General features: G+C 40.1%; 1 protein-coding gene across 3 annotated transcripts in view; it reads left to right on the forward strand.

Moving 5' to 3' along the window:
* Positions 1 to 23,091, forward strand: part of LOC133537403 (ras-specific guanine nucleotide-releasing factor 1-like) — a 71,891-nt gene that overhangs the window by 44,520 nt on the left and 4,280 nt on the right. The window contains exons 15-26 of one of the 3 annotated variants that reach the window (XM_061878417.1): positions 1,543 to 1,916; positions 4,469 to 4,585; positions 12,222 to 12,392; positions 12,482 to 12,588; positions 12,671 to 12,783; positions 18,815 to 18,875; positions 18,942 to 19,048; positions 19,122 to 19,206; positions 19,283 to 19,480; positions 21,240 to 21,319; positions 21,395 to 21,512; positions 22,033 to 22,101. In XM_061878417.1, the coding sequence (XP_061734401.1) occupies positions 1,543 to 1,916; positions 4,469 to 4,585; positions 12,222 to 12,392; positions 12,482 to 12,588; positions 12,671 to 12,783; positions 18,815 to 18,875; positions 18,942 to 19,048; positions 19,122 to 19,206; positions 19,283 to 19,480; positions 21,240 to 21,319; positions 21,395 to 21,512; positions 22,033 to 22,101 (1,600 nt within the window). Of the gene's footprint in view, positions 1 to 1,542; positions 1,917 to 4,468; positions 4,586 to 12,221; positions 12,393 to 12,481; positions 12,589 to 12,670; positions 12,784 to 18,814; positions 19,049 to 19,121; positions 19,207 to 19,282; positions 19,481 to 20,473; positions 20,586 to 21,239; positions 21,320 to 21,394; positions 21,513 to 22,032; positions 22,102 to 23,091 lie in introns of those variants that run through there. The other 2 variants (XM_061878413.1, XM_061878423.1) reach the window with 2 other exon arrangements.

Here is a 23,091-nt window from a genome sequence, read left to right on the forward strand (position 1 = left end):
TTAGCTAAAACTGAGGTAATTGGTTAGTATTGCAGCGAGAAACTTTGTTTGATTGATTAATTGAAACTTTTATTAGTAGTTTGCACAGTACAGTACGTATTAATAAGTTTTTCAAGTTGTTTAAGTCGGGGCCCACGTTAATCAATTTGTGGTAAATCATTGGTAAATCAATTCCTGTTGTCATTGGCCCATTTTAAACTAGCATCCTAAAGCGAAACATGAACGTGAGGATGGCGTCGCTAGCACGAATGCTACATGGACAGCAAACAATGCTGGCTGAGTTTACCTGCGTTTACCTTAGATCATTTAAACAATGCCTTTTCGAATTGGACAGCCAAAACACGTAAACCACTTAAAATCTGTGAAGACCAAGTGCTGTGAGATGTTGTTCATGTCACCGACTAACATCGTACAAACTAGAGATAGTTTGCACCAAAAGATCAGCGCTGTACTCACAAAAGTAAAAAAGCTTGTTTGTGTTGATTGATTGATTGAAACTCTTATTGGTAGATTGCACAGTACAGTACATATTCCGTACAATTGACCACTAAATGGTAACACCCCAATAAGTTTTTCAACTTGTTTAAGTAGGGGTCCACATTAATCGATTATTCATGTTGTCATTACATATATCTTTTGTTGCATTTGAAACAATTGTATTGTTGATAATGGAGGTAATTATTGTTATTATTCATTATCAATAGTGCTATTTCAATTGGTATTTGTATTGCTCCATTTGTAGTGTAATAAAGTTTGTTGTAAAAATCTGTTATTAATATTTACTTCACTAACTGCTTCTTTGCTATCCCGTTTTGTATCATATTTGGACCTATACTGACGCTGTTCTGTTGTTGTTGTGTTATTGTTGTGTTTGTTGTTGTTGTTTCTTTGTCTTATCCCCTTCTCGTCCCCGCATCTTCCCCCTCTTTCTTCCTTTTTTTCTTTTTCTATCCCCTCCTCTTCGGGTCTGACTGCGCCAAATGTTAATATAAATCAATTTAATAAAGTCAAATACAAACAAGGCAACCAGAGAAGTATCCCGCACTTCTACTTTGTAAAGTAAATCCGTACAGCAAATATGGGCATCTACATCAACAGTATGATTTGCCTAAATAGCTGAACAGGACGGAAAAAAAATAAAACGTTTGACAACAAGTGGTGACACACAGGGTGTGCAACTCCCACTGTATACAAAACCAATCATAAGTGTGGACAAACTTTCTCATTGTAAAGCATGAGAACGTGTGTCCAAATCTTTGACTGGTACTCTATATGGAAGCAGATCTATACTATTCGGTCAAGAAAGTTTTTAAATGGAGCAGGTTTAGATACAGGTTTCTCATTATTACATCAAAGAAAACCACCAAAACCTCTTATGCACTTTGGTGATATAGGTAAAGGTAACAAACCCAAGGAACCTGCAACAGAACTGATGTGTGTGACTCTAAGAGGCTCAACACCACACCACTGAAAACACTTGTTGATTCACGTTATGTTTAAAACGAGCAATGCATATTAAAATGAGGTCTCTCTTTTCTGCAGTGCTTTAGAGCTGTTCTTCGCCAGCAGCCAGAACAACAAACTCCTCTACGGCGAGCCGCCCACGTCGCCACGTGCCAGTCGCAAGTTCTCCTCCCCTCCTCCGCTCTCCATCACCAAGACGTCGTCGCCCAATCGCCGCCGCAAGCTCTCACTCAACATTCCGATCATTACGGGGGGCAAAGCTCTGGACCTGGCTGCACTCAGTTGTTCCCCCAATGGCTATGCAAGCATGCACACCGCCATGTCCCCCTTCAGTAAGACCACCCTGGACATCAACAAGCTGTATGTGTCCAGCACCATGGCCAGCAAGATCCCAGATGACGGGGAAGCCAAAGCAGAGACTAAGGCTGATGAAACTGTCGCCAACAAGCAAGGTCAGAATGACGTGTGCTCCTGCTCAGATGAATGTTTGTCTGCTCACCTGTTGCTAGGCAGAGTTTGTAGAGCTCTCTTATAAAAGCCAATGACAACATTAGCATATGATGTGTCCACACCCTGTAGTCTGTTTAAATGGACCAGGAAGGTAAAGTCATTAATAATTAATAAAAAAACAGTCCAAATGTATTCATACGAAGATTGTACACAGTTCAGCCACTGCTCTGTATCATTATAAAAGTATAATCAAAACTATTCAAACCATGCATGGCAAAGTTTTGAGTTACGGTTTTATTAATTTTTTTGGCTAAAAAATAAAACAAAAAAGTAAGACAAAAGCCTCAAAAAAGTTGTGTTAAAAGAAATTAATTTAAAATAACTGTTTTAAATATTTTTACATTTTGACAAAAAAAAGTCCCTGCCAAAAATATTACTTTATTTAGTTTTTTCAATGTGTGCGTGGGCAATACAACTCAATATGTTTTATATGTCTGCCATACAATGTACCATGATCCTTTGAGTTCCTTCAAAACTATCAAAGATATGAAAAAAATTTGAAATTTTAAAGCAAATTAAATTGGCATATATTTTTAAAAAACGTCTTTAAAGCCGATGTACCTAAGTTATATTCTTTAAATTAAAAAAAAAAATCATACTAGCATCACACAGTATATCGTAACAGTAATCATTTCTGAAAAAATTGTAAGTCTGCGTGCTGTCTGTGCCGCATTTTAGTAAATAAACTGGTGTTTTATTTGTTATGAGTTCATGTGTTAGTTTTGTTCTTTGAACAAGTGGTTGTTCGTGCACGGTTTATTTTGTGCAGTAAAAAAAAACATACAACTTTGTCTTCAAATTAGAATTTTTTTATGTATTTATTTTTTCACTAAAGGGTTTAGTGAATGCGCATATCAAATTGGTGGGGTTCGGTACCTCAAATAAGGTTAATAACCACTGTTCTAGACGGATAATCTAATGTTCCATTTTCTTTTATTTTGTGTGTATCTTTTTGGGTGTTGATGTGTGTTACCAATAGTCACACGCTTAATGTTCTGTGTATTGTAAGCAGAGAGATAGTTTGTGTTTTTTTTTTTCATTTAGATTGTTGCTAAATCTTTGTGTAATATGTGCAGATATTACAGCTTAGCAACATATGTGAGTATTTCATGATTAGAGTAAAAAAAACACGACTGCATTTATTTTCTGCAACAAAATATGAACTAGGGAATGTCATGGCAACTATTTTGATTCGGAGGGCCAAATTTAGAGAAACAAATGTGTCTGGGGGCCGGTATGTCTATTTTTAGGAACACTAAAACAAAACCTCACAATAATGTCTAATGTGGGTCGGTATAGCTAGGTTGATAGAGCGGCCGTGCGAGCAACTTGAGGGTTCCAGGTTCGATCCCAGATTCAACCATCCTAATCACTGCCATTGTGTCCTTTGGCAAAACCCTTTACCCACCTGCTCCAAGTGCCACCCACACTGGTTTAAATGTAACTTAGATATTGGGTTTCACTATGTAAAGCGCTTTGAGTCACAAGAGAAAAGCACTATATAAATATAATTCACTTCACATTGAATGCTAAAAATGTTATGATAGACCACCTTAAAAATGGAATGGAATTTAAATTGTTTTTAACTGAATGAGACACCCAGAATGTACATGAAAATAAAGACTGTGTGATTTACAATATTTACTATGAACAATAAAACACTGAATATTGACAACATATGAACGTCACACCCCCTCTTGATCGACATATTTTACAATCAAGCAAAACGCAACAAAAATGCAACAAACAGAGAAATATGAACGCGAAGGGTGAAAAAAAACTCCACCTACAATCAGATTTATCACAAAGCTTTAGAACTTTGTTGTAAAAATCTCCTTATAAGTTTGTCCCTGACACCCAAATTTCAGGCTGGCCGCTCTGGAAACACTCTGTGGAAACACTCCTCACCCACACTGCTTGGTGCCTCATCTGAGCTACTGTGACATAGTTTACCATAGTAACTAGTACATTATGCAAAAGCACATTTTCCAACCATTGAAATACCTTGTATTGTTCAAGACTTATGGACATTTGAAAACATCACTGCACATCATAATGTCTGCGACAGTTTCGATCTTAAAGATCTAAAAAAATTATTTGGGAATGTCCGGCGGGCCAGATTGAAAAGCTTATCGGGCTGCATGTGGCCCCCGGGTCCTAATTTGCCCAGGTCTGAACTAGGGTATCCTTTGATGCAACTTCAGACTGTCAACAACCTATGCATGTTCACATCTGTCGTGCGTGATTTCGTGCACTTCAAGAGGAGGAAAAGACAGGGAGGTGTACATAGTGGCAGGCAGGATTTAACAGTTTGAACTCTGGCGACACAAGATTCAAGTACCTCAGCTTTAACAAAACTTTGAGCACTTTCTTGCGTCCTTTCCAGCTAAAAGATACCCATTCATCTAAGAAATAAAACCTTTAATTAAAAATTTGGCCAACATTTTATGTTATCTCATTGGTAATATTTCTGTATCCTCTTTTCTTATTCCAGATCTGTCAGTGAGAGAAGAATGTGACAAAGAGCCAAGTCAGAGCGACGAGGCTGAAGTAGAGATGTCTCCTCCAAAGTCGCCATCGACACCCAAGAACGTCAAGTCGAAAAACAGTGGTAGGTGTTTAAAGTTTCAGCTTTTTTCAGGGGCTAGCATCAAAAAAAGTTATTTTTTTTTTAGGTAGCATGATGGCCAAGTTGTTAACAAGTTGGCCTCACATTTAAGAGATTAAGGGTTCAGAGGTCAGTTTGGGTATCTCTTTGTAAAGTTTGCCTTTTTCTTCCCGTGCTTGCATGTTATTCTTCCTGTGTGCTCTGTCTCATGACCCTATCACTTTTGCATTTTAAAATAGGATAACATTTCTATGGGAACAGGATTTTTGTCACTCCAAATGTAACCTTCTGTCGTCTCCATCCACCTCTCGATTTCATTAAATCATGTGACATGCTTCGCACTGCCTGTCACAGCCCCCGCAACACCATTGTTACATGCAGTGATAGCGCTTTTATTTTGAAGCCTGAATTTTTTTACAGGCTGCAGGATGTGTGATACAAAGATGTTTACAGTGCGTTGCTGAGGCAGAGCGGACCTGGAGCTGAACATCAGTTCTCGGTAGAACCGGATAATTTGTATTTTTTTTTTCAAGAAATGAATGGGAAAACGGCAGGAATTAAGGGCTAGATACGCAAGTTTCCTGCTGAAAACAGGAGGATTAACAGGTTGCTCCAGCCTTGGTCGTAGCACCAAATTCTGGGCCTCCAAACCCGAGGCATAACCCTATCCCACCCTAAACCCAACGTCGCTGCCCCATACACACACACACACATCTGGTACAGTATGTGTAACCTGACTCTCGCCAGATCCTTGTAGTTCGCTGAACTCCACACAAGGATCTGGGACTTCTCAATAGGAGATGTATTTCAGAAGGTGGGGTCTTGTAAAAAAAAACATTGTATGTGATTGGAGAAACCACTAGTCTGTTATCTTGAATGACGTGCTACTTCAACCACTCACATCCAAATCAACCTGTGACGCTGATAAGAGCAACGCTGGGAAATCCAAAACAGAACAGCCAACATATTGGATAAGGACTGACCGAAAAGTTAGAGAACTTTTACTGAAACAACGCAGCAATATCAGTAGACAATGTCGTTTGTGCAAACAAAATATGTCAACACACGACCCCGTGCCGCCATTGTTGTGTGAATCAATCGCTTCGGCGCTACGTCACATCTATGAAATCCCACCCGGTGATCCTGATTGGTTCATTAGTTTTTGGTATCTTGAAGGAGTTTGCATTGCCTTCGAGCCCAGATCATTGTGTGGAGCTCAGCAAACTACAAGGATCTGGCGAGAGTCAGGTTACAGTATGTGTACATGCACAAAAAAAAAATAATTATATGAATTTGATTTAAACCAGCTTTTTAAAATGCTTGTTAAAAACACCAACATTTTTGATTTTAAAAGATGAGATTAATTTATCTAGACAATAACTTTTCTGTTTCTGACTTTAATTGGGAGTCCTTGAATGCACCACACTTATGTGAAAGGTGTACATAACTTTCTTCTATGCTGCCACAGGTAAATTGATTGTATTTTCACCCAAGTTGTGAATCTTATGTCTTATTATGGAATCTGCCTTCAAGTGGGTTTTCCTGACCACCAAGCATCTCCAGGCGAGCCCGTTTCATGGTTTAAAATACAGTTTTATTTTGCGTATGAAGTCTCTGGGTTGCTTTTCAGCAGTTCTCTTCTTCTGCTCTGGCTCTGGCTCCAACCACATCTCTCCTCCTTGCTGCTGCTTATACAGAGCGACAGGTGATTAGAGAACAAGGCCCAGGGGGGCCATCTACGCACTTGTCGCTGACTTCAAGGCCGGTCCTGGCACACCCCGCCTCGCTGAAGGCCCGCAGGCCACGCCCCCCCCCAAGCCCCCCCCCCCCCCCCCCCCACACACACATATATATAGATATAGTGGCACCTGATTCACCAAGACAAGGGATACACTTTGCATAAAGCTAAAAAGAGGCATTTATTGAACAAGTCTTTTTAGGATCGGCAGGGTGTGGAATCTTCAAACTTAAAGTCTCAATTAACAAACATAAATCTCTCTCATCCAGGGTTCTCAATCTTTCCCAATTTTCACCTTCTTTAATGTCATAGGAATTTGCCTATAAAATTAGAGAAACATAATCTCAGTAAACATTTCACCAGTAATTTCATTAATGGGGAAATAGTGGATGTCTCAGCACCAGCCTTGACACATAACAGAGCCAGACCTGAATGAGGCAGAGTGAAGAAAAGTTTGTAGCTGGGTCCCACCCGGCCACACATCTGGTGGCACGTCAGGCTGATTAAGCAGGTACAGCAATATGTAACGCCCCTCAATGATGCAGCCTTGCCCGGGGTGTTGTCCTCCGTGTTCCACTCTACCTCCATGGTGCCTACCTGTCAAGTGGTGCTTGAGCAAGACTCCACAATATATATATATATATATATATATATATATATATATATATATATACATGTATAGTTTGGTGGCTGCAGGATTAGGTCTCTGCAGGATTAAGTCTCTGCTTTTTGCGGATGATGTGGTCCTGCTGGCTTCATCTGACCAGGATCTTCAGCACTCACTGGATCGGTTTGCAGCTGAGTGTGAAGCGCCTGGGATGAAAATCCGCACTTCTAGGTGTGAGTCCAAGTGTGCCATCTCTGGGTTGTGGAAGATATCGTGCCTCAAGTGGAGGACTTCAAGTACCTCGTGGGTCTTGTTCACAAGTGAAGGAAGAGTGGATCGTGAGATCGACAGGCGGATTGGTGCAGCGTCTGCAATGATCTGCACCCTGTATCGGTCGGTCGGGGTGAGCTAAGAGCTAAGCCGAAAGACAAAGCTCTCATGGTCATGAGCTTTGGGTTATGACCGATAGGACAAGATAACGGGTACTATCGCTAAGGCTCTCCCTTAGCGATAGGGTGAGAGAGAAGCTTTGTCATTCGGGAGGAACTCAGAGTAAAGCTGCTGCTCCTCCACATCGAGAGGAGCCAGATGAGGTGGTTCGGGCATCTGGTCAGAATGCCCCCAGAACACTGAGGTGTTTAGGGCGCGTCTGACCAGTAGGAAACCACTGGGAAAACCCAGGACACGTTGGAGAGACTATGTCTTCCAGCTGGCCTGGGAATGCCTTGGGATCACCCGGAATAGCTGGACAAAGTGGCTGGTGAGAGGAAAGTTGGGGCTTCTCTGCTTAGCCTGCTTCCCCCGCAACCTGAGTTTGGGTAAGCGGAAGAAGATGGATGGATGGATGATTGTCTATTTTTACCTTTTGTCTATCGCCTCATCTTGTTCCAAAATGCTGTGTGTGACTGCATAAAGTTGAGCTTTGATGATGTTTTGACATCTTTGTTGAGTGAAGTTTTCAAAGTCAGGTTTGCCTATACAGGTGGAACAAACTATTTTGATGGGGGGTATAGACAGTCATTCTTAATTTTATTCAAGCAACCTTATAATTGAACTTTTTTTTTTAATTATTTTGTTGTTTTTATTATAACATGCATATTTAAATGACAAAAATAAATAATCAGACTCCAAAAAACCCCTCCACTTCGACAACCCCGGTTCCCACATATCTGGTTCCTTGGTTGTCATCAATCACACTTATCCTTCATACCCATATGTGGTGGAATTTCAAAACCCCTCTAAAGGCTCACTGAGCTGAAGTCTAACCCGATTTGGTAGTGATGTCCAAGTTTAACTTTGGATCTATCGGTATATACTGTATGTGTGTGTATTGTTTGCAGTAAGTCTGTATAGCTAAACAGTAGCTGTGGAAATAATGCAGCTACAAGTACACACGCAGTAACTTTTTTCAAATGTGGAAAATGTCAGGTCTGAAAAATAAGGGCATGGGAAAGAAAAAAACAACAAACACCCACAGCCTTTCGGACCTGCTGCTACCACGCAGAGAAGGGAGCATCCACCCTGTCGGTAGTCAGGCACAATTAATCCCCAGTGTGTTCTCCTCCCACGGTGTTGGATACAAGGGAAGCCAGTGCCGTGCGAGTGTAGGTGGAAGGAAACCTTGTACCTTAGCAACCATGTGCGTGTTCTTCTATACCGCCCCCGGTTCAATGGAGGAAGGCAGGGAGGAAGTATGAGGGGGAGGCAAAGAGGCAAACACCGTCACTGACACAAGCTGCAGGACTCTGTGATGCTACAAGGAGGTCTGCTTTGGCTCGAGGCTGCCCTCCAGTGGCCAAATTGTCATTTTGGAACGCACACCTTAGATAGACCCCAAGAACCACAAATTCACACTTTAATGGTTTTGATACATACAGTAACTGCTCTATTTACAGACAGGGGCGATTATAAAAATTTTAAAAAATAACCAATTACATGTAACAACTTTTGAACGCATCATAATTAAATTATCCCCTCAACTCCCACTAAAATGGATTAACTCGCTGGAATAAAAAAGACAATATAACATACATCCATAAACATGTGAAAAAGTGCAATGTATTTATCTGTACAGTAATCTATTTATTTATATCTGCACCTTATCGCCTTTTTTTTTTTTTTTTTTTATCCTGCACTACCAACAGCTAATGCAACGAAATTTCGTTCTTATTTTTACTGTAAAGTTCAAATTTGAATAACAATAAAAAGGAAGTCCAAGTCTAAGTCTTAAAAACTTTAATAATGATTTGGAGTGCATGAGAAAGTACAAACCCCGTTTCCATATGAGTTGGGAAATTGTGTTAGATGTAAATATAAACGGAATACAATGATTTGCAAATCATTTTCAACCCTTATTCAGTTGAACATGCTACAACGACAACATATTTGATGTTAAAACTGATAAAACAAAATAAAAAATTTGCAAATAAAGATTAACTTTAGAATTTGATGCCAGCAACACGTGACAAAGAAGTTGGGAAAGGTGGCAATAAATACTGATAAAGTTGAGGAATTCTCATCAAACACTTATTTGGAACATCCCACAGGTGTGCAGGCTACTTGGGAACAGGTGGGTGCCATGATTGGGTATAAAAGCAGCTTCCATGAAATGCTAAGTAATTCCCAAACAAGGATGGGGCGAGGGTCACCAATTTGTAAGCAAATTGTCGAACAGTTTTAGAACAACATTTCTCAACGAGCTGTTGCAAGGAATTTAGGGATTTTACCATCTACGGTCCGTAAAATCATGAAAAGGTTCAGAGAATCTGGAGAAATCACTGCACGTAAGCGATGATATTACGGACCTTTGATCCCTCAGGCGGTACTGCATCAAAAACCGATATCAGTGTGTAAAGGATATCACCAAATGGGCCCAGGAACACTTTATAAAACCACTGTCAGTAACTACAGTTGGTCGCTACATCTGTAAGTGCAAGTTAAAACTCTACTATGCAAAGCGAAAGCCATTTATCAACAACACCCAGGAACGCCGCCGACTTCGCTGGGCCCGAGCTCATCTAAGATGGACTGATGCAAAGTGGAAAAGTGTTCTGTGGTCTGACGAGTCCACATTTCAAATTATATTTGGAAACTGTGGACGTGGTGTCCTCCGGAACAAAGAGGAAAAAACCTTTCGGATTGTTATAGGCGCAAAGTTCAAAAGCCAGCATCTGTGATGGTATGGAGGTGTATTAGTGCCAAAGGCATGGGTAACTTACACATCTGTGAAGGCACCATTAATGCTGAAAGGTCCATACAGGTTTTGGAACAACATATGTTGTCATCCAAGCAACGTTATCATGGACGCCCCTGCTTATTTCAGCAAAACAATGCCAAGCCACGTGTTACAACAGCGTGGCTTCATAGTAAAAGAGTGCGGGTACCTTCCTGGCCCGCCTGCAGTCCAGACATGTCCCCCATCGAAAATGTTTGGCACATTATGAAGCGTAAAATACGACTGTTGAACAACTTAAGCTGTACATCCAGCAAAAATGGTAAAGAATTCCACTTTCAAAGTTTCAACAATTAGTTTCCTCAGTTCCCAAACGTTTATTGAGTGTTGTTAAAAGAAAAGGTGATGTAACACAATGGTGAACATGCCCTTTCCCAACTACTTTGGCACGTGTTGCAGCCATGAAATTCTAAGTTAATTATTATTTGCAAAAAAAAAAGTTCAGGAGTTTGAACATCAAATATTTTGTCTTTGTAGTGCATTCAATTGAATATGGGTTGAAAAGGATTTGAAAATCATTGTATTCCGTTTATATTTACATCTAACACAATTTCCCAACTAATATGGAAACAGGGTTTGTAAGAAAATTAACCCAGCACTCCTGGACCATGTATGTTTTCTTCCATCCATCCATCCATTTTCTACCGCTTACCCCTTTTGGGGTCGCGAGGGGTGCTTAGCCTATCTCAGCTACAATCGGGTGGAAGGCGGTGTACACCCTGGACAATTCGCCATCTCATCGCAGGGCCAACACAGATATAGATAGACAACATTCCCACTCACGTTCACACATTAGGGCCAATTTAGTGTTGCCAATCAACCTATCTGGGCAGCACGGTAAAAAGGGGGTAAAGTGCATGTCTCTCACAATACGAAGGTCCTAAGTAGTCCTGGGTTCAATCCCTGTGACTGCGTGGGTTCCCTCTGGGTACTCCGGCTTCCTCCCACTGCCAAAAACATGCACCTGGGGATAGGTTGATTGGCAACACTAAAATGGTCCCTAGTGTGTGAATGTGAGTGTGAATGTTGTCTGTCTATCTGTGCTGGCCCTGTGATGAGGTGGTGACTTGTTCTTGTACCCCGCCTTCCATCCGAATGCAGCTAAGATAGGCTCCAGCACCCCCCGCAACTCCGAACAGGACAAGCGGTAGAAAATGGATGGAAGGAATCAACCTATCCCTAGGTGCATATCTTTGGCAGTTACAAGTATATTGCACAACTGCAGCAGCAACAGAATCAATGTTACTGCAAACTGCTCAGTCAGCATTAATAGCGCTGATGAGTCCATATTAAATGGCAAGTAACACACAGGAGTTTCACATCAACAGCTGATAATACCACACACACACTTAACATTTTGTAGGTCATTAAAAAAACTCATCAGTAGGTTAACTACACCAACAGATCTAGTACTGTTTTAAGACGAGGGTCGTTATTTTCTCTTAAAGATCATACACCGTGCAACTACAAAAAAATGTGGTGGTGTTTGCTGGAACAAATATGTCTGAACAGTTCACCGCGAATGACAAAGTAAAGTTTGTGCAAACTTTGTTTTTTTAATTTAAATTGCTGTGACTTTTTGGACAACAATTACTGCAAAAGAAACAGGTGAGTTTTGTTGTATTATACTTGGTTGGATTTTTTTTACACTTAGAGTATGTGACAGTTAAAGATGTTTAAAAGTGAGATGTAATGAGGCACAGCTGCAACTCAAATCACCTTTGCTTTTTGACTTTTTCTTTAGTGTAAGAGTTAAAAGAGGTTTTTAACTTCATAATAACAGTGTTTAGCTTCATTTTACACTTTGAATGTTGGTATTTTGGCCACAGTTTGACCCTGGTATGGAATTGATCATTTCGATTTGTATTTTTTGCTACTTTTGGAAATTCTAATTACATTGAGTTGTTTGACATTATATTAGCTTTATAGTGTTAAAAACAATTTAAGTTCATGAAATTTAACATGCAGATGAGACTTTTCACCTTTTTCTGTAAAGTCAATTAAAGAAAATGGGATGCAACATAAGCTTTAACTCTAAATTATTCTGCTTTCGCCTTGGCAGATTTCTCGCTGTTCTCCTTCAACAATAGCATGGTGGTGTCATCTTGCCGAGAGATGGACAATAGCCGCAGTGCCCTTTCAGCGGCCTCGGCCTTCGCCATTGCCACAGCTGGCGCCAACGAGGGCACCCCAACCAAGGAGAAATACCGCCGCATGTCCCTCGCTAGCACAGGTCAGTTTATCTGTAATCTGATTGGATTAAAATGTCGTGAATGCCGTTGCGAGCGACGCATGACCTAATGAGATCCATTATGCTGGCAGGCTTTCCTACTGATCAGAGGAATGGCGACAAAGAGTTTGTCATCAGAAGAGCCGCCACAAACCGAGTGCTGAATGTTCTGCGCCACTGGGTTTCCAAACACTCCCAGGTATGCACTTTTATACCATTTTCTTTTTTTTTTACAAACATAAAAAAACTTTTTTTCTACTCTAACTTTTGCTGATATGCAGGACTTTGAGCTAAACTCAGAACTGAAACTGAGGGTGATTGGCTTTCTTGAAGAGGTGATGCATGACCCAGAGCTCCTGACGCAGGAGAGAAAGGCTGCGGCTAACATTATCAGGTGAATTTGCTGCTTCCATCACTTGAGCGCACACAGTCAGATGACACACAAGTTTGTTTACAAAAAAAAGCATAATCAGGTTTAAATACAGATGGTAATATTCTTAACAGATAACCTACATATTATATCCCCAGAATGCTGAAATTATCCATCCATCCATTTTCTACCGCTTATTCCCTTTCGGGGTCGCGGGGGGCGCTGGCGCCTATCTCAGTTACAATCGGGCGGAAGGCGGGGTACACCCTGGACAAGTCGCCACCTCATCGCAGGGCCAACACAGATAGACAGACAACATTCACACTCACATTCACACACTAGGGCCCATTTTTAGTGTTGCCAATCAACCTATCCCCAGGTGCATGTCTTTGGAAGTGGGAGGAAGCCGGAGTACCCGGAGGGAACCCACGCATTCACGGGGAGAACATGCAAACTCCACACAGAAAGATCCTCAGCCTGGAGTTGAACCCAGGACTGCAGGACCTTCGTATTGTGAGGCAGACGCACTAACCCCTCTGCCACCGTGAAGCCCGCTGAAATTATTATTATTGTTAATAATAATAATAATAATTATTATTGTTATTATTATCATCATTATTATTATTATTGTTAATATTATCATTATTATTTTGTTAACCCACACAGTAATAGCAAAGTCACAATAAAATTTATATCTAAACCTCTACTGTGAGAGAAATGTGATCCGCCGTAAACACAGTGCATTTTATTTAGAAAATTAACCCGGTATTTTATTTTGTATTTTGTACACTACTTCCTGTCTCACACGATCCGCTCTGCTCTGTGCAGAATTGATGCGCTGTGCTTCGACGTCCGGCAAAAACAGAAGTTGACACATTGAATAATAGAATAACACAGCGTTTTTCTGAAATATGACCCATATTAGATGCTGAATAAGTGGACGGCGACTAGACCATAACTCACAGGTTCAAGTTGCTCCACTGTCACGTCTCCTCAGGGGCGCAGTTGGCTCCCTCTCCTCTCACTTACTCACTCACTCGCCCTGTCTTTCCCTCTCTCTGGCGGAAGCGGCAAGCTCAAACAATCCGGTATTACAAGAAAACGTGGAGTTTTTGTACCACAGTTTTTTATTTCTTATTTTTTTACATCCCTGACAGGAATTTATGAATGTTGTTTAAAGAAAAATAAATAAATAATAAAAATAAAAAAAACACAGTGGGCACTTTTTAAGATGAGGCAAAAAAGGGCAGGGGCTCAAGCACCCATAGGGCCCTATGTGTGCACGTGCCTGTAGGGCGGTATAGCTCGGTTGGTAGAGCAGCCGTGCCAGCAACTTGAGGGTTGCAGGTTCAATACCCGCTTCTGCCATCCTAGTCACTGCCGTTGTGTCCTTGGGCATGACACTTTACCCACCTGCTCCCAGTGCCACCCACACTGGTTTAAATGGAACTTAGATATTGGGTTTCACTTTGTAAAATGCTTTGAGTCACTAGAGAAAAAGCGCTATATAAATATAACTCACTTCACTTCACAAAGTAATCTCGTCTGAAACAGAGAACTAACCAAATATTAAATTATAAATACCAATCAATGATATCAATGATTTAATTCTAATTATCTTACATTATTGTGTTTTTTTTTCGTCAGTAGAAACATTTTCTCAAGTGCTATCACTGCAGTGATACAATTTTATATTAATTTGCTCGTATTTCTGCTACTGACACTTGTCCAGGGTGTACCCCCTTCCGCCCGAATTCAGCTGAAATGGGCTCCAGCAACCCCCCTATCTGGGAAAAGCGGTAGAAATGGATGGATGGATGGACAAAATCACATTTCTTAAGCTATTTTCCCCAAAACACCTCTTAATTATTGTATTGTCTAATTTAAAATGTTCCAAATGCTAACTTTCTCATTTGGAATGTTTTGCCCATTCAGAACCCTAATTTATTCATGTTAAAATTGTCTCTGTATGCAGTAGCATAAGTGTCAAGATCCATTGCCTGAATAATGTTTTATTTTAGTTTGACTCCCTTAGTTTTGTTTTCAGCACCCCTGGGTTTGTGTTTTAGTGGCCATGGGTGCTGATTATTTTCACCTGCCTCTTATTAACGTTCCGGACGCTCACCTGTTCCCGGGAACTAACCAGAGGGCTATATATTCCTGCCTTTCGCCTCACTCAGTCTGGCTGTCTTTTTTGCTCCATGCAACAAGTTACGTGTGAATACCTTTGTGATTCATGTTTTTTGGACTAAGCTTCGGCATATCGGCATGCTTTTCTGTTTGATTTGTATTTCCTGACTGATTTATGGTAATTCAATCATTGTCTTACCTGCACACTAGCTCCGGAGTTCCACCTGCATCCTGGGAAAACGACCCCTCTGTGACAATAAGACTCTCCAATTAGCTGCAGCGCTTATTATTTTTTTTTTTTGTTTGTTTTTTTGCTGCCCTCAACCTTTTACCTCTTGGATAAAATGTGACTCCTTACCAAGAAGTAAATACAGGAGACCATTGTTGTCCTCTAATATTCAAACATTTTAGCCAGCTGTCAGGCACAGCAATAAAAACTTGAAAATAATTCAGAAAGTGCAGACCTGCACCAGACTAAACTTCCAATAGTAAAGAATCCTTGAAAAAAATCCTGAATACAGGCAGTGATCAGGATTTCTCCCCAAAATCTAATCATTTGTTCCTCATCACATTTCCTTAAAGTTCAATCAAACTCCGCGCAGCGAATCCTATGTAATTACCAGTGAAGTTTGTAGGGTGTCTTTTGATATCACTGTCTATTGACGTAGAGCCAATACATTTACCAAGATGATCAACGGCACTGATTGATGTGTAATAAGTTATGCAGTGGCTATTTTTAGCTTGTAAATGTGTCTTGTCTTTTTTATGCTTCTTGGTTTTAGCATTGTAAATTAAACTTGTGAGCAGTTAGAGTGCATCCAGAAAGGATTCATAGTACTTCACTTTTTCCTCATTTTCATTATGTTACAGCCTTATTGCAAAATGGAATACATTCATTTTTGTCCTCAAAATTCTACACACCCCATAATCCTGACAAATCCATCAGTACCTGCCGCTGAAAATCACCCCCATATCATGATTCTGACACCACCATGCTTCCCTGTAGGGATGGTATAGGTGATGAGCGTTGCCTGGCTTCCTCCAAACATGATGCCTGGTACTCGCAAAAAAGACTTCAATCTTTGTCTCATCAGATCAGAGAATTTTGTTTTTCATGGTCTAAGAGTCTTTCAGGTGCATTTTGGCAAACTTTTTTACTAAGAAATATCTTCCATCTGACCACGATACCATACAGGCCTGATGGGTGGATAACAGCAGAGATAGTTGTCCTTCTGGAAGGTTCTCCTCTGTCCGCAGAGAAATGCTGTAGCTCTGACAGAGTCACCATTGGGTTCTTGGTTAGCTCCCTTACTAGACTAAGATGAATGCAGCAAAGTACAGAAACATTCTAGGTGAAAAGTTACGCTTCCCATCCAACCTAATGGAGCTTGTGAGCTGTCCAAAGATTGGTATTCCAGGCTTGTGGCGTTGTATTCAAAAAGACTTGAGGCTGTAACTACAGCTAAAGGTGCATCAACAAAGTATTCAGCAAAGGCTGTGAATACTTATGAACATGTTTGTTTTTGAATACATTTGCCAATACATTTTTTTAAAACATTTTCACATTGACATTATGGGGTAATGATGTGCAGAATTTTGTGGACAAAATGGATTTTTTCCATTTTGAAATAAGGCTGTGAAATTAAAAAAAATGCACTGCATCTCACACTTGCACGATCAGCAGGATACCCTCAACATCATTTGAAATCCTTTATTGCTCTCTTTTTCTCTTTTAATAATAAGAGTATTTATACAGTATGTGAATATATATATATATATATATATATATATATATATATATATATATATATATATATATATATATATATATATATATATATATAAATATATATATATATATATATATATCCATCCATCTTCTACCTCTTATTCCCTTTGGGGTCGCGGGGGGCGCTGGTGCCTATCTCAGCTACAATCGGGCGGAAGGCGGGGTACACTCTGGACAAGTCGCCATTTCATCGCAGGGCCAACACAGATAGAGAAACAACATTCACACGCACATTCACACACTAGGGCCAATTTAGTGTTGCCAATCAACCTATCCCCAGGTGCATGTATTTGGAAGTGGGAGGAAGCCGGAGTACCCGGAGGGAACCCATGCATTCACAGGGAGAACTTGCAAACTCCACACAGAAAGATCCCGAGCCCGGGATTGAACCCTAACTACTCATATATATATATATACATAGTATACAGTACAGGCCAAAAGTTTGGACACACTTTCTCATTCAATGTATTTTCTTTATTTTCATGACTATTTGCATTGTAGATTGTCACTGAAGGCATCAAAACTATGAATGAAAGCAAGTGGAGTTATGTACTTGACAAAAAAAGGTAAAATAACTGAAAACATGTTTTATTTTCTAGTTTCTTCAAAATAGCCACACTTTGCTCTGATTACTGCTTTGTACACTCTTGGCATTCTCTCCATGAGCTTCAAGCACACCTGTGAAGTGAAAAATATTTCAGGTGACTACCTCTTGAAGCTCAGTGACAATCTAAAATGTAAATATTCATTACAATAAAGAAAATGCATTGAATGAGAAAGTGTGTCTAAAAATGTGTCATGTATATATACTGTATACATTGTTTTTATTATTCATTCAACAATCCATCATCTTCCGCATATCTGGGGTCATGCAGGGGCACACAGCCTAAGTACAGATGCCCAAACTTCCCTTCTCCCAGCTACTTTGTCCAGCTTCTCCGGGGGTTTACCTAGGCGTTCCAAGGCCAAACATAGTCTCTCCAAACATGTCCTGGTTCTTCCCTTTTTTAATTATATTTTTTCAAAAAATGTTCCCCACTTACTGCCACTAATTTTCACTCTTAGACTTAGACTTAGACAAACTTTAATGATCCACAAGGGAAACTGTTTAACACAGTAGCTCAGTTACAATGATGGAGAGTGTAAGGAGGGAAATGACAATGCAGGTATAAATAGACTAGATATAGCAATATAAAATATAACATATCTGCGGAAAAATACAATATCTACTTAATGTGTATACATTATATTATATATACAGATATATTATGTCTATAACATATATACAATATATACCAATTACCATTTACAATATTACAGTATATGTGGCGTGTTTTTCCTGTCAAACAGTTAGGGCTCTAGCGCAGTTGCACATACGTCGTTTGCACGAGTGTGTTTTTGGGCATGTAAAGTGGACCGGGAGCGCAATAACCAGGAAACCTTGTATAGAAACAACAAACTACCTACCGGCACAACTGCACAGTCGTGTTTTGCTTTATTGTCCAGACAGAAAAGCTTTCAAAAACAAACCCAAAAAAACACAACTCTCGACACTTGTGATTTAGGTCTATATATTAATAAACATTGATTGATCGATTGATTGATTGAACTCATGAAATTTGCAAGCGACTTTAGGAAAAAACAAAGCAAGCCCAGACTTGCTTATAATTTGCAGGATTGGCAACACTGCCCAAAACGGCTGCGCTGAGGGGCGTAACATATTGAAAGTTATCTGGATCACATTGTTCACACTACAAAATCTAATCTTTTGTTCCTTATCCCATTTCAGGTGTTTGCTGAAAGTATCATGGAAATCTACTTATAATGTTTTGAGTTATGTGCTAACTAATGAACTAACTAACAGACAAACCAACGGTAACACTTACACAGCACCAGTTGAAATAATACAAATTCTTCCTCCCGGTCATTTGATTGTTTAGTTATAATTGATACATTTCACCACTTATTGACTACTCAGTGGCAAACATTTTTCACTATAGCGCCCTCCGTTGTATCAGGATGATTACTGCACCAGTAAAATCACTTGTCTTCTTTGAGGGGCCAAACAACTGGTGCAACAGGCTGAGTCGAAGTCTGTTGCCACTCCACTGAAACTCTTTGTCTCCTTGCATGCAGGACTCTCACACAGGAGGACCCTGGAGACAACCAGCTCACCCTGGAGGAAATTGCTCACATGGTGAGAGGAAACTGCCGTTATTGCATGGTTTGGGCTTGCGTTTGTATTATTGAATGTTTGTTTGAGGCGATGGAGGAATGCAGGAATGAGCCGTTTGAGAACCACTCTGCCTTGGAGATAGCTGAGCAGCTCACTTTGCTAGATCACCTGGTCTTCAAGGTGATACCGTATGAGTAAGTTCAGCGGCAGTGAAAACATGGTGTTGTAAAGACAAGGCGTGGAAATAAAATGTTGGTGTTTTTTCAGGGAGTTCTTTGGTCAAGGCTGGATGAAAAATGACAAGAACGACAGAACTCCATACATCATGAAGACGACCAAGCATTTCAACGACGTACGGTCGTGTTCTAAGCAGTTATGACAACAGTCGTAAATAAAAAGATGACTGTTTATGTTTTTTGTTTAATCAGATCAGCAACAAGATCGCCACAGAGATCTTGCAATGGGATGACGTCAACATGCGTGTCACGGTCATTGAGAAGTGGGTGGCGGCGGCCGACATCTGCCGCTGCCTCCACAACTATAACGCCGTGCTGGAGATAACATCTTCGCTCAACCGCAGTTCCATCTTCCGCCTCAAGAAGACCTGGCTTAAAGTCTCCAAGCAGGTACCAGAATCCCACTAATGGGATACATGGGTCATTAGTGCAAATCAACAACCGGATGTAGTTTTAATTAACGCAACAAGATGTCAGTAGGAGCATTTGAAATCTCTTTCTTATTTATCAATGCATGCTTTCTCAGCAAGTGGTGTGACTGTGAAACTAATGTGTCTGACACTGTTGGTAATGTTGTTTACAAAGAACTCAACAGCACTACTAAGGCTGACTGAGCAGTTTGCTCTTTTCCCCTATTATAATGTTGGTTTTGTTACTGCTATGTTGTGCAATATACTTAAAAATTAAGTTGTTCGCATAGGGACAAGCGACAGAAAATGGATGGATGGACATTTTTACAGTGAATTAAGTTTATTACACATACATATTTTATGAGCTCATTTGCACAGGTGTCATAATCAAGGCCTGGGGGCCAAATCTGGCCCGCTACAATATTTAATGTGGCTCACAAAAGTCAGGAGAAAATATGCATTAATAAAGTACGTTTCTGTTTTCCTTAAAAAATGTCTTCATCGGTTCCATTTTGACAGAAAAAACATGTACCGCATGCAAATGCATATCTTTTAAACTTTGATATTATTAAATAATGCATTAGATATTATAATATCATACATTTTGAACATTTTTGTAAAATAAAAATAAATATTGAAATATCTGCTTGATTTTTGGTTTCAAGTTATGAATCAAAATGTACACTCTAAATGACTACAGATTGGACGGTAAAAACAAGCATTTTAATTGTTAGTTTTACCATTAAAAAAAAAACCGCGAAACCGTTTTTCAATTTGCTTGTTTGTTCTATTTAATTTGTTTCAGGTAAAACAAAACAAAAATTCAACATAACATTTAAAATAAATAATGAACAAAAAGGATTAGAAATAATTACAATTTATAATACCTGCCCCCATTCATACAGTTACAAATTTCGTTGTTCAATTCAGAAGACTCGCTATATGTATTTAAAACATACAAATTTCTTCATAGAATTTGGTTGTTAGCTGTGTGTCCAATTCCAACCTGTAGAAGAGGATTGCACTTCGTCAGGCCTCTACCTTCACACCTCTACAACTTGGGTGTCCCACCTGAAGATTAAGCCACTTCTGGTATACAATTTTACTTGAAAAAATAAACTGTGGTACCGTTTTTTGGTTTTTTTTAATTTACTGTAATACACAGTAAAAACACAACTGTAGATGTTGAGGTTGAAACAAGATAAAGAAGCTTAGTTGCCAGACTTTAACTATAAAAAAACAATAGTACAGTTTTTTTTTTTACAGTAATACACAGTACAACCAACACTGATATATATGTTTATAGATGTTTTATACTTGTTTTATATTTTAGTTTTATCAACTGAACTTCCAGTTTTTACTTTGGCACCGTTTTTTTTCACCTACAGTATTATGTTGTAAAAACCACTGTACATTTTACGCTAACATTCTGGCAACTTAACCATAATTACAGATACATTTTTACAGTGTATGTAAAAATATGTATAAATAGATATAATCAAATGCAAAGACAATGTGTAATAAATGAGGCAAAACCCTATACATTTATATCATTCATATACAAACGGCCCTCTGAGGGCAGCCCAAACTGTGATGTGGCTTGGTGTAATGTTCAAACCTGATTGCTCTGTTGTGTAAGTTGATTTTACCAACCGTCGGACGATGGTTTGAGGTCTTCTACTACACTACGCTTTATCGTTGGTCTATTGTGTCCTGTAAAATATGTTTTCCTTTTCCAGACTAAGACTGTGGTTGACAAGTTACAGAAGTTAGTGTCGTCTGAAGGTCGCTTCAAGAACCTAAGAGAAGCTCTGAAGAAGTATGTCACCTGACAGTCGTCTTCTTTCTGCTTGCCAAGTGTTTTATTTGAATCCTTACAATTCTGTGTCTTCAGTTGTGATCCCCCCTGTGTTCCCTACCTGGGCATGTACCTCACTGACCTGGCCTTCATTGAGGAGGGAACGCCCAACTACACCGAGGACAACCTGGTTAACTTTTCCAAAATGAGAATGGTAAAACAAAAATAAAATTAAAATTAGTGTTGATGTTTGGGGCTTCACGGTGGCAGAGGGGTTAGTGCGTCTGCCTCACAATATGAAGTTCCTGCAGGCCTGGGTTCAAATCCAGGCTCGGGATCTTTCTGTGTGGAGTTTGCATGTCCTCCCCGTGAATGCGTGGGTTCCCTCCGGGTACTCCGGCTTCCTCCCACTTCCAAAGACATGCACCTGGGGATAGGTTGATTGGCAACACTAAATTGGCCCTAGTGTGTGAATGTGAGTGTGAGTGTTGTCTGTCTATCTGTGTTGGCCCTGCGATGAGGTGGCGACTTGTCCAGGGTGTACCCCGCCTTCCGCCCGATTGGAGCTGAGATAGGCGCCAGCGCCCCCCGCGACCCCGAAAGGGAATAAGCGGTAGAAAATGGATGGATGGATGGATGTTGATGTTTGAAAGACCAGGACAAACCTCCTTTTTTGGTGAGAAAAGTAAGAAAGTGTCAATGTAATGAACAAATTGTTTCATGTTTGTCTTCAGATATCCCACATAATCCGGGAGATTCGTCAGTTCCAGCAAACGGCTTACAAGATCGACTCTCAACCAAAGGTTGTGTTTTTGTCCACAGTGTATGATAAGCTTAATACTTATTCACCCTATATCAGTTGTTCTTAAAGGCCTACTGAAATGAGATGTTCTTATTCAAACGGGGATAGCATGTCCATTCTATTAGTCATACTTGATCATTTCGCGATATTGCCATATTTTTGCTGAAAGGATTTAGTAGAGAACATCCACGATAAAGTTCGCAACTTTTGGTCGCTAATAAAAAAGCCTTGCCTTTACTGGAAGTAGCAGACGATGTGCACGTGACGTCACTGGTGTGAAGGCTCCTCACATCCTCACATTATTTATAATGTGAGCCTCCAGCAGCAAGAGCTATTCGGACGGCGAAAGCGACAATTTCCTCATTAATTTGAGCGAGGATGAAAGATTCGTGAATGAGTAATGTTAGAGTCAATCACAGACAAAAAAAAGAAAAAGCGACGGCTCCAGGCGGTGGCAGTGGGACCGTTTCAGATGTAATTAGACACATTTACTAGGATAATTCTGGAAGATCCCTTGTCTGCTTATTGTTTTAATAGTGTTTTAGTGAGATTGTAAAGTCATACCTGAAAGGTGAACACCAGTGTCTCTCAGAGAAGCCAATGGAGGAGCCAAGATCACAGCTGCCTTTTTGAGCTGCAGGAGGAAGTCGCATAATCCACTGATGTTTCCAGTAAGAGCCGACTTAATATCACAATTTTCCCATCCAAAAACTTGCTGGTTGACGTAGAGAAACGTGTTCACTTGACCGCTCTGTGTTAAAGCTTCACAACAAACAAAGAAACACAGGCTGTGTTTCGGTGCTAAAGGCAGCTGCAATCCACCGCTTTCCACCGAAAGCATTATTCTTTATAGTCTCCATTATTAATTGAACAAATTGCCAAAGATTCAGCAACACAGATGTCCAAATTACTGTGTAATTATGCGATGAAAAGAGACGACTTTTAGCCGTGTGTGGTGCTGGGCTAATATGTCCCCTCCAACCCGAGACGT

Source organism: Nerophis ophidion, linkage group LG02 (genome assembly GCF_033978795.1).
Source record: "Nerophis ophidion isolate RoL-2023_Sa linkage group LG02, RoL_Noph_v1.0, whole genome shotgun sequence".
Classification (NCBI taxonomy): domain Eukaryota; kingdom Metazoa; phylum Chordata; class Actinopteri; order Syngnathiformes; family Syngnathidae; genus Nerophis; species Nerophis ophidion.